The sequence below is a fragment of the Staurois parvus genome, unplaced genomic scaffold (genome assembly GCF_062004578.1).
Source record: "Staurois parvus isolate SC_StPar_1 unplaced genomic scaffold, SC_StPar_1.0 ptg000564l, whole genome shotgun sequence".
Classification (NCBI taxonomy): Eukaryota; Metazoa; Chordata; class Amphibia; order Anura; family Ranidae; genus Staurois; species Staurois parvus.
Genome location: NW_028318360.1, coordinates 1,759,829 through 1,774,562, shown reverse-complemented (window position 1 = coordinate 1,774,562; position 14,734 = coordinate 1,759,829). Strand labels below are relative to the sequence as shown.

Sequence of the window (14,734 nt, the reverse complement as noted above, 5' to 3'; positions counted from 1 at the left end):
AAAGCAGATTAACAGGATATGAAAGGAACCCATAGCTATCCAATGGTATCAAAGTTCAACATATCTGCAAAGAACCTCTAGTCACAACACAGCTTGAGAGCCCGAACACACATCTACATCTTATATTGTAATGAAATGCAGCTTTTTTGTTTACCACTCCTATTGTAATGAAGTTGAAAACTAATTTGTGAAGGCCTTACCTGCGCTCGTTACATGCATCACAACTGCATGCTATATCACCAGGTGCCGTATTATTAAGTGCCACGGTAGGTGCAACTGTCTGAGCTCCCACAAGCATCCTTCCTCCACCAACAGACTCCTGTTTTGAACCGCTGTTCCCCGGGGGCATGTGCAAAAGGAAATCTTGACTCTGAAAACAAGATGTTTAGTCTTAGAAAACATATATAACTGGTTTACATATATGATACAAACACCTACAATGATGTAAATCAGTGCGACCTAAGCCATGGATGGCCCAAGGATCACTTTATAAACTTCTGATCAGTTTAAGTAGCGAACATGCAGTGAGATATTCCCCCTCTGCAAATCTCTGCTTTCTTCCATCCTGACTTCTGACTCGATATCTGCATCACTAAACATAACTAGGCAAAAACTGGTAGTGCAGGATAGACATCATGCTCAGTAATGATGTGCAATGTTCAAGGACCATTGACACGCTTACCTTGCAACAGCAATGATGGTCTATAATACTGCAATTGTTTAGGGAGCTCTGTGAAAATAAATAGAAAACACCTGAAATGAAGTTTAGCGTCTAAGACACCTTTGTGTTCTACAGTATGTCCACATTTGCCAAGAACAGGACCACTGTGAATCTGGGCAGGAAAGGTGAAGAAGATAGCTACTGACCATCTCTTAAAGTGGCAGAAAAGCCACTTTGATAATTTTTACCTACATGTGAGCTTATAATAAAGCTTACCTCTGTAGGTAAAATGAGTATCTCCCAAACGTGCAGATATTTGGTTTTATTTAGAGCCGGTGCATGCGCTCTAAAGGAATGGCATTACCGTGCCGTTCTTTCAGAGTAGTGTGCCGTGTCCTGAGACTTCCATGCACATGCACAGTAGTGACGTCATCGCGGCTCGGCCATTCAAGCTGCCGGATCATAAGAACCTGGAAGGAGGACAGAGTGAAGATTAAAGCCCTATCAGTGGTGTCAATTGCGCCGAAGGAAGGCTTTGTTTTAAGGTACGTTATACATAATGTGCTAGTATACGATGCATACTACCACATTCTGCCTTGCAGGGGATTTATATTTTTTTGGATGCTGTTTACTACTGCTTTACCCCCGGTTCACATATTTTCAGCCGTGCGGGCCACGTTTTGCACGGGCAAGAGAGCCCATTCATTTGAATGGACTCCCGTGCCCGTGACACGCAGGGAAGAAGTTCCTGCCCTACTTTTGAAAACTCAGCCTGCACAGGAACCTCGTTTTCCAGTGCGGGCAGCGTGCCATTAGAACTAATGCCACCCGTCCGCGGGTCCACATTTCTCTATGCGGGTGGTGCGGCTGCACGGATTTTCGTGCGGATCCGCAGCAGAACCACCCGCATAGATGTGATCCTAGGGTTAAGGTGACGGAAAACCAACTGGTGGTGACTGTTTAGTGACACGGCTAGTATAGACTGACAAAAAGTATAACTTTTCCTAATACAGGACTTTTCATTGACTGGAAATAAACCAATGCAAGTCACACTGAGAAATGAATAAGGTGCAAATATCGGGCACACGAGCACTTTTGATAGACCGGGTATGCCTACTTTAACCCTTTTGCTGCCAGTGCTATTTCTGTCCCTTTTTGCAGACATTAAAATGCACATTTTAGGCCTAAAGATTAGTTAAAAACCCCTAAACTTTATACATTTTCTGAAGAATAACATGGTCGTAGCTACAATTTTTAATGTCAAATGATATTAGCACAACATTTTTTTAAACCCATATTTTCTGGCGTGGGGGGTTATTTTAGTGCAAAAGCAATATTTTTTAGGGGAGGGGAGTGTTAAAGTAGGACTAAAAGAAAAACACTTTTTTTTCCATTTTGGACGGTGTAAAGAAGGGTTATAAACCCTGTGGTTTTTTGCCATCTGTCCAATAGCCAAAACAGGAAGTGGAAATGAAGTCCCTCCAAACTGCAGGAATCCCTGGTTGTAACCAGAACTATATCCCCATTAGAAGATTTCCCCTCTATCACTGTTCAAGTGACAACTCAAAATTTGGGGTTTTCTTGAACTTTCCTTTTTGCTGATCACAAAAAGCAGGACAAACAGGTGGAGTCTCCCTGATAAAGGCACAGACAGCAATAAAAACAGCTGTTCTAATCCATGTAACCTCCCTGTCCATCCCATCCAAAACTAAAAATTGATCATAGTTATACTTTGTTCTTGGGCATTGCTAATGCAGCCCAGATCATACAAGGCACGTGTTCCAGGGATCAATGGACAGCCACCAGATAACCTCCATCTGGAAGCATGCGTGTAAGCTTGCGAAGTTTACACAGATGCTACAGCAGCTGGAAGTGTGTGTATAATCCTCCTCTGCTACTGCGGACATTATACTCTGGCGGCAGCAAAAGGGTTAATAACCTTCAGATCCAGATGGTATAGGTCAGGTATCTATTGGACAGCGTTTTTCAAGGGGCCAGTTACTGGCCGGCAAATGATGGCGATTAGGAGATTACAAGGGGCAGGATGTACTAACACTATGTGGACATACTAGAGTTGTGCACAGACAACCAACAGAGCTAAAATCAGCTCTTGTAAATCATATGACCAAGTAATGTTCCACATGAGGAGATTTTTTTGTGACATTACTGAGCAAAGCCCAAAAAAACCCTGCACCAGCACTTACCACTAAAGACTGGTCTTGTGTGGGATGGATATCCTCGCTCTCTACTGTCCTTCGGCAGTCTGAGCACACCCACAAGGGAAGGTGCATCTTGGCATTGGCTTTAGGAGATGTAGAAAGTGCTAGTTTGCTTGAATTTTTTGTGCTGCACTCAGAAAGTGCAAGGTCCTTGCGTTCGCTTCTACAGAGAAGGCAATGTTCTCCAGTTGTGTATGGAGCCCTCTGGCCGAGGCCAAATGTAAAGGGAGCCTGTAAAAAGTATAGAGATAAAATTAACATTCTCTGGAAAAAACTGTAACTCAAACTCCATAGAGGGCAATTTCAATACTAGCCTTTTTACATTTTTTTTTTAATTTGCTATTTAAAAAAGTTTATGGGATGCAAAATATAAATTCAAACGGACGAACGCTTAGGTGGCACAGTGAGTCAGTTTTTCGTCATGCTAACAAGGAAAGAAAACGGTTACTTGAAGGTAGGGGCAGACTGACAACTCATGGGGCCCCCGGGCAATAGGGGATCATGGGGCCCCTTTGTCCTTGCCCAACCTCAAAAAAGCCTATGAAAAAGGTACCAGGGGCATCTCATGGGGCCCCCTACTGACCCTGGGCCCTTGGGCAGTGCCCAAGTTTCCAAATGGTCAGTCCACCCCTGCCTGAAGGGATTATGCCACAAAACACATTTAAAATGATTGTAGCCTCCCTAGCGGTCTGAATATGTCCATATTTCTGTGCTCAAAGCGGTACATTTTTTTGCATGGAAATATGTAGTTTTTTTATTGTAAAAAATTTAATTCAATAATATAATCAAACCAAAAACACTGAAATTTGAAATATAGCACCAAGTTTGCACATCACTGAGCAAAGTCGCAAAATCATTTTCAGTATCTGATGACGAATTTCCCCACGAATCATTATCACTCAATTCTGCAAGTGGTTCTGATTTACTATCGCTGTTCTCTAGTTGGTCTAAAACTGCTTTTGACCTAAAGGGACACTTTTTGGACGCCATGAACATTTCTCAGTTCCAAGGTAGAAAGAACGGTAAAAATGCAGGCAGGGCGCCGGACAAAGCACCAGGAAAAAAATGTATGTGAAATGGTTTGATACAATAAAATCACATAGTAAACATTACTGTATTTAGTGAATGTCACTTTTAAAATCTTCAAATTTCCCGCACATCCCGACGTCGCAGGGAATGGAACCCGGAAGACAGATGCCGGCATCAGCCGGAGGACATTGCCGGGGACACTGCAGGGAGGATATCGCGGGAGCGCAGGACAATGTAAGTGAAGAAGAGATCCAGCAGCAGCGTTGCAGGGTATTCCTGAGTGTAGCTCGGGGTTACCGCTTGTGGTGCTGAAACTTTACCCCGAGCTACACTCGGGAATACCGCCAGGGAGGTTAAAGGCTTAAATGTTTTCTGATAAAAATAAAAGACAACATACATGTCTGTACTTACCTGCTGCATGCAGTGGTTTTGCACACAGCAGCCCGCATCCTCCTCTTCTCGGGTCCCCAGCCAGAACTCATGGCCCCTACCCTCCTGTCAGGTGCCCCCCACAGCAAGTGGCTTGCTATGGGGGCACCCGCTGCTTTGTGTGTCCATTCACACACGGAGCTGGAGCTCAGCCCTGTCCATTCTCTCTTCTCATTGGCTCACAGGCTGTGATTGACAACAGCGGGAGCCAATGGCTCCCGCTGCTGTCTCAGCCAATGAGGAGAGGGAGTCACGGGATAGCTGAGACTGCAGTGCACATCGATGGATTGAAAGGGGGCTTAGGTGAGTATTAGGGGGGACTGCTGCATACAGAAGATTTTTTACCTTCACGCATAGATTGCATGAAGGTCAAAAAAACCTTAAGCCTTTTGAACCTCTTTAAATTGTAAACCCACCTGAAACAGTATTCAATACCAGTTTGAGGCGGTACTCTATATACTGTCAAAGCACTTCACAGGTCATATTCAGTTACGTTAGATTTGACGTTTCCTTTAACCACTTGCCCTCCAGAGGATTTACCCCCCTTCCTAACCAGGACATTTTTGTGATACCGCGCTGCGCTACTTTAACTGACAATTGTGTGGTCATGCAACACTGCACCAAAATCAAATTTGTGTCCTTTTTTTTTCCACACAAATGGAGCTTTCTTTTGGTGGTATTTGGTCGCCTTTTTTTTTGTTATAAACAAAAAATGGCAGACAATGTAAAAAAAAAAACTATGTACATATATATATATATATATATATATATATATATATATATATATATATATATATATATATACACACACACACACACATATTTATTTATTTTTTTTACTATAAAACATGTCCAGTAAAAAAATGTTAAAAATCAAAATTTCGTCATAAATTTAGGCCAAAAATGAACGTTGCTATATGTATAAATCCCAATATGTGTAAATGGTGGTATATATGCTGGAATTTTTTCTCTTCTTTTTTTTTTTTAAACTACTAGTAATGACGGCGATCAGCGACTTATAGCGGGACTGAGGCAGGCATTCTGACACTGGGGGGGAACTGTCACTTAAATCACCAGTGACACTAATACACTAATGCTAATAAAAAGCACTGACACTGTACTAATGGCACTGGGCAGGAAGGGGTTAACATCTGGGGTAATCAAAGGGTTAACTATGTGCTGCGTGTGTTTTACTGTGTGCTACTTTTTCTTACTAGGGAGGCTCTGCAAAGCAATACAAAGCAGCTTGCTGGTGCTGACGGGAGAGATCTGTATTGTTTACATACCAACCCCTCCCCCGTAAGTATTCTGGGGCAATTGCTGGGTGTCGGTGGGGAATCCTCTGCTGGAACCCGGTGATTTACAGCTGTAGCTGCCAATGTCGGCGTGGGGAGTGATACAGTCAGGTCCATAAATATTGGGACATCGACACAATTCTAACATTTTTGTCTCTATACACCACCACAATGGATTTGAAATGAAACGAACAAGATGTCCTTTAACTGCAGACTGTCAGCTTTAATTTGAGGGTATTTACAGCCAAATCAGGTGAACGGTGTAGGAATTACAACAGTTTGCATATGTGCCTCCCCCTTGTTAAGGGACCAAAAGTAATGGGACAATTGGCTTCTCAGCTGTTCCATGGCCAGGTATGCGATATTCCCTCATTATCCCAATTACTATGAGCAGATAAAAGGTCACAGAGTTCATTTCAAGTTCATTTCAAGTGTGCTATTTGCATTTGTAATCTTTTGCTGTCAACTCTCAAGATGAGATCCAAAGAGCTGTCACTATCAGTGAAGCAAGCCATCATTAGGCTGAAAAAACAAAACAAACCCATCAGAGAGATAGGAAAAACATTAGGCGTGGCCAAAACAACTGTTTGGAACATTCTTAAAAAGAAGGAACGTACCGGTGAGCTCAGCAACACCAAAAGACCCGGAAGACCACGGAAAACAACTGTGGTGGATGACCGAAGAATTCTTTCCCTGGTGAAGAAAACACCCTTCACAACAGTTGGCCAGATCAAGAACACTCTCCAGGAGGTAGGTGTATGTGTGTCAAAGTCAACAATCAAGAGAAGACTTCGCCAGAGTGAATACAGAGGGTTCACCACAAGATGTAAACCATTGGTGAGCCTCAAAAACAGGAAGGCCAGATTAAAGTTTGCAAAAAGACATCTAAAAAAGCCTTCACAGTTCTGGAACAACATCCTATGGACAGATTAGACCAAGATCAACTTGTACCAGAGTGATGGGAAGAGAAGAGTATGGAGAAGGAAAGGAACTGCTCATGACCCTAAGTATACCACCTCATCAGTGAAGCATGGTGGTGGTAGTGTCATGGCGTGGGCATGTATGGCTGCCAATGCAACTGGTTCTCTTGTATTTATTGATGATGTGACTGCTGACAAAAGCAGCAGGATGAATTCTGAAGTGTTTCGGGCAATATTATCTGCTCATATTCAGCCAAACGCTTCACAACTCATTGGACGCTTCACAGTGCAGATGGACAATGACCCAAAGCATACTGCAAAAGCAACCAAAGAGTTTTTTAAGGGAAAGAAGTGGAATGTTATGCAATGGCCAAGTCAATCACCTGACCTGAATCCGATTGAGCATGCATTTCACTTGCTGAAGACAAAACTGAAGGGAAAATGCCCCAAGAACAAGCAGGAACTGAAGACAGTTGCAGTATGGGCCTGGCTGAGCATCACCAGGGATGAAACCCAGCGTCTGGTGATGTCTATGCGTTCCAGACTTCAGGATGTAATTGACTGCAAAGAATTTGCAACCAAGTATTAAAAAGTGAAAGTTTGATTTATGATTATTATTCTGTCCCATTACTTTTGGTCCTTTAACAAGTGGGAGGCACATATGCAAACTGTTGTAATTCCTACACCGTTCACCTGATTTGGATGTAAATACCCTCAAATTAAAGCTGACAGTCTGCAGTTAAAGCACATCTTATTCGTTTCATTTCAAATGCATTGTGGTGGTGTATAGAGCCAAAAATGTTAGAATTGTGTCGATGTCCCAATATTTATGGACCTGACTGTACATACATATATATACACAGGTGAAACTCAAAAACTTAAAATATCATGCAAAAGTTCATTTATTTCAGTAATGCAACTTAAAAGGCGACACTAATATATGAGATCGACTCATTATATGCAAAGCAAGATAGTTCAAGCCGTGATTTGTCATACTTGTGATGACTATGGCTTACAACCCCAAATCCACAATCTCAGAAAGTTAGAATATTGTGAAAAGGTGCAATATTCTCGGCTCAAAGTGTCCCACTCTAACCAGCTAATTAAGCCATAAAACCTGCAAAGGGTTCCTGAGCCTTTAAATGGTCTCTCAGTCTGGTTCAGTAGGAATCACAATCATGGGAAAGACTGCTGACCTGACAGTTGTGCAGAAAACCATCATTGACACCCTTCATAAGGAGGGAAAGCCTCAAAAGGTAATTGCAAAAGAAGTTGGATGTTCCCAAAGTGCTGTATCAAAGCACATTAATAGAAAGTTATGTGGAAGGGAAAAGTGTGGAAGAAAAAGGTGCACAAGCAGCAGGGATGACCACAGCCTGGAAAGGATTGTCAGGAAAAGGCCATTCAAAAGTGTTGGGGACTTTCACAAGGAGTGGACTGAGGTTGGAGTCAGTGCATCAAGAGCCACCACACACAGACGGATCCTGGACATGGGCTTCAAATGTCGTATTCCTCTTGTCAAGCAGCTCCTGAACAACAAACAATGTCAAAAGAGTCTTACCTGAGCTAAAGAAAAACAGACCTGGTCTGTTGCTCAGTGGTCCAAAGTCCTCTTTTCTGATGAGAGCAACTTTTGCATCTCATTTGGAAACCAAGGACCCAGAGTATGGAGGAAGAATGGAGAGGCACACACTGCAAGATGCTTGAAGTCCAGTGTGAAGTTTCCACAGTCTGTGTTGATTTGGGGAGCCATGTCATCTGCTGGTGTTTGTCCACTGTGCTTTATTAAGTCCAGGGTCAACGCAGCCGTCTACCAGGAGATTTTGGAGCACTTCATGCTTCCTTCCGCAGATGAGCTTTATGGGGATGCTGACTCCATTTTCCAGCAGGACTTGGCACCTGCCCACACTGCCAAAAGCACCAAAACCTGGTTCAATGACCATGGGATTACTGTGCTTGATTGGCCAGCAAACTCGCCTGACCTGAACCCCATAAAGAATCTATGGGGCATTGCCAAGAGAAACATGAGACCGAACAATGCAGAAGAGCTGAAGGCCGCTACTGAAGCATCCTGGTCTTCCATAACACCTCAGCAGTGCCACAGGCTGATAGCTTCCATGCCACGCCACATTGAGGCAGTAATTGCTGCAAAAGGGGCCCAAACCATGTACATATGCATGCTTATACTTTTCAGAGGTCCGATATTGTGCTATGTACAATCCTTGTGTTATTGATTGCATGTAATATTCTAATTTTCTGAGATTGTGGATTTTCATGAGCTGTAAGCCACAATTATGACAAATCACAGCTTTAACTATCTTGCTTTGCATGTAATGAGTCTATCTCATATATTAGTTTCACCTTTTAAGTTGCATTACTGAAATAAATGAACTTTGGCACGGTATTCTAATTTTTCAAGTTTCACCTGTGTGTGTGTGGGTATATATATATATATATATATATATATATATATACACACACACACATACATACACACACACATACACAGTATGTATATATACATACATACACACATGTACCTCCGGGATGTTTCGTATTGCGAAAAATTCATAAACCGAAATGTGGTTTCCCATAGGAATGTATTGAAAACCAATTAATCCATTCTGGAGGTCAGAAAAGAGTAAAAAAAAAAAAAAAAAAAAAAAGTTGCTGTCACTATAGGACAGCGCCGGTTTTTAAATGTAATTACCAGGTTTTTTTTTCTTCACTATAGCTCAGAGACTCAGCTGTCACTCTCCCCCCAGCTAAAAGAACGTTAGTTTCCGTTTAGTTTATTTACAAGTTAAAAAAAACAATGTTTCCTTTTAGTTTGTTTCCGAAGATAAAAAAAAAAAACAAAGTATCCTTTAGCTCTTTGGAAAGTGACAGCTAACTCTGTGAGCTATAGAGAAGGGAAAAAAAAACCCCAGAAATTTCATTTAAAAATCGTCACCAACATACGCTTCGTATTGCAAAACAAAATTGTAAACCGAGGCATTATTTTCAATGGATTTTCATTTGTAAACTGAAAATTACATTAACAGAGGTGTTCGTAAAACAAGGTACACGTGTGTGTGTGTGTACACACACACACACACACACACACATACAGTTGTGTCCAAAATTATTCAACCCCCACTGAAATTGAGTGTTTTGGCCAGTTTGACATTGCTTTTGATCATTCAGTCATCTTGCTTACATTTACATTAAAGAGGCACTTGTAGGTCAGACAAATATAACATAACAGTTATAATGAAATAACCACAAATGTCTTTTCTGTGCTCACAGCATTATCAGTTTTATTCAACCCCCAAGTGACATTCAATCTTAGTACTTAGTACAGCATCCTTTTACAGTTATAACAGCTTTTAAACGTGAAGCATAGCTTGACACAAGTGTCTTGCAGCGATCTACGGGTATCTTCGCCCATTCTTCATGGGCAAAGGCCTCCAGTTCAGTCACATTCTTAGGCTTGCGCACTGCAACTGCTTTCTTTAAGTCCCACCAGAGGTTCTCAATCGGATTTAAGTCTGGTGACTGCGATGGCCACTCCAAAATGTTCCAGCCTTTCCTCTGCAACCATGCTCTAGTGGACTTGGAGGTATGCTTGGGATCATTGTCCTGTTGAAAGGTCCAACGTCTCCCAAGCCTCAGGTGTGTGACGGACTGCATCACGTTTCCATCCAATATCTCCTGGTACTGAAGAGAATTCATGGTACCTTGCACACGCTGAAGCTTCCCTGTACCTGCAGAAGCAAAACAGCCCCAAAGCATGATTGACCCTCCACCATGCTTCACAGTAGGCAAGGTGTTCTTTTCATCATAGGCCTTGTTCTTCCTCCTCCAAACATAGCGTTGATCCATGGGCCCAAACAGTTCTAATTTTGTTTCATCAGTCCACAGAACACTATCCCACAACTTTTGTGGTTTGTCCACATGGCTTTTGGCATACTGCAGTCGACTCTTCTTATTCTTTGGAGACAGCAAGGGGGTACGCCTGGGAGTTCTGGCACGGAGGCCTTCATTACGCAGTGTGCGTCTTATTGTCTGGGCTGAAACTTCTGTACCCACATCTGACAAATCTTTTCTCAGTTCCTCAGCAGTCACACGGGGACTTCTCTCCACTCTACGCTTCAGGTAGCGCACAGCAGTCGAAGTCAGCATCTTCTTTCTGCCACGACCAGGTAGCGTTTCAACAGTGCCCTTTGCCTTGAATTTGCGAATGATGCTTCCTAAGGTGTCTCTTGGTATGTTTAACATCTTTGCAATCTTCTTATAGCCATTGCCCTTCCTGTGAAGAGAAATCACCTCTTCTCTTGTCTTCCTGGACCATTCTCTTGCCTTCACCATGTTTGTAACCACACCAGTAAATGTCTAGAAGGAGCTGAGTATCACAGTCATTTTAAAGCTGCCTAATTGGTGCTTATTATGCTTGATTGCTGCTCGGTGACATCCACAGGTGTTTTCAATACCTGATGGAAAGCACCTGTATGAACCTCTGTTCTTCAGAGTGGTAGTCTTTAAGGGGTTGAATAATTGTGGCAATGAAGAAACCACATAAGAACCATTTACTACTGTATTACATAAACAATTGATGTCATTTTAGTTGCATTTGGGTAGTTACAACGTCCTTGTAGGATTTGATTCTGAATACAATTCCAAATGTACACTATAGTCCCTAAACCCCTTTACAGCATTGGGGGTTGAATAATTTTGGACACAACTGTATATATATATATATATATATATATATATATATATATATATATACACACATATATACACACACACACACACACACACACACACACACACACACATACATACATATATACACGCACACATACACACAGTAGCTCTGCTATAGGGCGGTCGGGAAACGGTTAAAGAAGCAATTGCATTTTACAGAGCTGTATCACACTAGAAACTCTGCATCAGAATCACCATGGTGCAACTGACCTTCTCCAATGGGAGTTGCTCCCTCTTTGGCAAAATATTGAACACTTAACTCGCAAGTGAGGGAGCAGCAAAGTAGTAACAATTTACTGGTATGGCCAGTGAGAAGAAGCCAACTGGTTTCTTATTGAGTCTGTTGCTACTGGAGAAGATTAATTTACTAAAACAGGAGAGTGAAAAATCTGGTGCAGCTTTCAGGTTTTATTGTCAAAGCATAAATGAACAAGCTGAAGTTAGAAGCTGATGGGCCACCATGCACATCTGCACCGGCTTTAGTAAATCAAGTTGGTTATGTGCCATTGTGGTGACTTCTGAAATCTTGTTCTATGACTAGCTGATAATTTCCTGACTATTGTATCCACAGCCATCCTTGGGCTCCAAGCCTGTACTTGACGGCTCCCACAGAACACAGTAGCAATTTCGGCAACTATATCTTTTTTCCACAGACAGGTTTATATGTATGCAGTGCCACTCATAGCTGTAACCCAAAGTACAAGGAATAATCAATCTGTGTAATATGCATAGTTTACCATTGACTGTTTGTCCACATAACAGACTGACTGAAACAACTGGGATGTTTGCCTTGAAGTCCACAGGCAATATCTGACCTTGTTTAGTTCCCTGAATTGTCTGCAACCAGCTAAATTTACTGCAGGTGCTCAGTCACACGTTGTTTAAATACTAAAACGGTGAAGGCTGGAATAAGTAGATATGCTGCACTGCAAGTGTATGATTAATGTTTACATACGGCAACTTTTGCTGCATATTAAATAAGGCTGCTTATGCAGGCCATAGACGGGGAGAAAACTGGATGGTTTTTTAACAAAAAAACTAAAAATCGTTCGTTCAATAGGCCGACGTTACCACCAACAGTAAAATAAATCGGCCGATTTTCTTCCCGTCTACGGCCGGCATTTAATCCCTGAAGAGAGCCCAGCTATTATATTTGACATTAAAAAGTATTGCGGTTGCAAGATTGTATCTGTTTGTATCCATTTTGGATACAGATGGTTTTTTTCGGATAAAAATAGATACTTTTTAATGTCAAATATAATAGCGGACTGGAATTCTTCTTCTCCCTCTCCCTCTTCTTCCTCGTCTTCTTCTTCCTCCTCCTCGTCTTCTTCCTCCTCGTCGTCGTCTTTTTATTTTTCTTGCAGGTCATGGCTCATGCGCAGATTTTTTTATTGGTAAAAAGATCGGCCGATTTGCCCATCATTGCCGCGAAAATCGGCCGATCTGCAAAATCGGACGATTTTTTTCCAACTTTACCGATCCAAAAAATCTGACAAAATCCAGAAAATCAGCCGATTTTCGACCCATCTATGGCCTGCATTAGTTCCACAACCTTAGGAAAATGAGTTGCCATACTAACATATATAACATAAAAGGACCATGAATCACAGGTTTTTAATTGCAGTGGAATGGCATACAAGCTGTGAATACTGATCACCAAGGAAAGAAATCTTTTGAAAGACTCCGCCTGCTCACAATGGCTAAAAGAAACCCCTGCTCAAAGCTCCGGTAAGAGGTCCCCTTTATCCTTTTTTGCTAAACCTTTGACATAATCACCTCTAAAAAGGTAAATCTGCCTTTGAGCAGTACACCGCTCAAACACTCCCTCCTCTACCTTCACCATAATAACAAACATGTTTATACGCACAGTAGGTCATCCTTATATCTGACTAATGAAGGTCTCAACAACTTAAAGCTGGGAACACCGTGGTCGAAAATCAGCCAGTTCAGAAGGTACCAGACTTTCGGTCAGTGTACAGCAGTGGGCCTGACAGTAGCTGGCCAAATGACCAGCTTTCCCTGGAACATGCTGGAAAATCAGCACTTGTAGCCAATGGCTGTAAGCCCTGATCAGAGTATTCTGGCGGGGGGTGATTGAGTCTCCCTGTCAGAATACAAAGACACAGCGGAGGAGATCGCCACACCAATAAAAAAAAAAAAACTGCAATGCGTGTTGGGCTACCCACAGGCATAAGACAGACGCTTGGAAAACCAGGTGACACCCATATTCCTAAAAATGTTACTAGCATAAAAAATCATGGATAACAGTCTCCAAAAACTGAATCTGTGCAATGTATTTTTCTGCATGTTTTATTTTCAACCTTAAAAAAAGTATAAGGATCAATGCATATGTATGAGTGGCATGTATGGTGAAGGTTGTATATTACTGCACATTGCCACAACGCACTGAAACGTGCAAACTGCAAAATAACCCCATTGTGTCCGGCCAAAATAGCATTTTTTGCTAGAACATTAAAGCAGATCTTCGCCCACCCAAGAGAACTGACCACGCTGTGCTCTCCTTCCTAGTGTGGTAAGTTTTTAATAAGAAAGCAAATGGACTGGCAAGAACACCAGGGATTTCACACAAAGAAAGCAATACAAAGAGCAGGAAACTTTTTTTATACAGGAATATGAAATATTGGCTATACATTTTCTTCAAAGCAGAACTTCACACAGAAGTTCCGATTGCATCCTCTCCCCTCCACGGCCACCTTTGGCACTTTTTGGAGGGGAGCAGGTACCTGGTTTTGACAGGTACCCGCTCCCACTTCTGTGTCAGATCACCACAGGCAACTTTCTTCCCCTCCTCCTTACCCCCGCAGCCTTCTGGTCCCAGAAGACTGCGGGACCATTCACAAAGCACAGCACAGCTCGAGCATGCTCAGTGGGAATTTGACAGTGAAGTCGGAAGGCTTCACTGCTGGTTCCTTTACCCAAGATGCCGACGCCTGCACCCGAAACCGACTGAAGAATCGGCTCAGGTGTGGACATTGCTGAACCCCTGGACAGGCAAGTGTCTTTATATTAAAACTCAGCAGCTACAGTATCTGTAGTTGCTGAGTTTTAATTTTTTTGAGGAGAGACAGCTGCTCGTCTAACCTATTTTCAGGATGCTCTGGTCTAATCATGCAATCCCACTTTCCTGTGTCAGAAAGCAGTGGCAGCAGGAGAGAGGAGGGAGCGCAGACAATGAATGGTCCATAGTAAGCCTATGGGTGAAGTCATCACTTCCAGGCATTGCCAGCCTGTTGCCAAGCACTACATATTATTTGATTTGTTGATTCGGACAATAAAAAAAGAAAGTATTCACAAAACCTGTATACTTTCCCTTTAAAAGGTAAAAAAAAAAAAATCTTTCATAATATCCATATGTATCTCCTGTGTATAGAAATCTTTCATTCAGAACAATCTTTGCAAAAGGGAAAT

At 42.2% G+C, this 14,734-nt stretch overlaps 1 protein-coding gene across 2 annotated transcripts in view; it reads right to left on the bottom strand.

Moving 5' to 3' along the window:
- FAM193A (family with sequence similarity 193 member A) overlaps nt 1-14,734 on the bottom strand; it is a 181,734-nt gene that overhangs the window by 92,152 nt on the left and 74,848 nt on the right. For both annotated transcript variants that reach the window (XM_089691534.1, XM_089691533.1), the window contains exons 3-4: nt 2,866-3,111; nt 201-370 (exon numbers count right to left, since the gene is read on the bottom strand). In XM_089691534.1, coding sequence (XP_089547660.1) covers nt 201-370; nt 2,866-3,111 — 416 coding nt within the window. The remainder of the gene's footprint in view (nt 1-200; nt 371-2,865; nt 3,112-14,734) is intronic.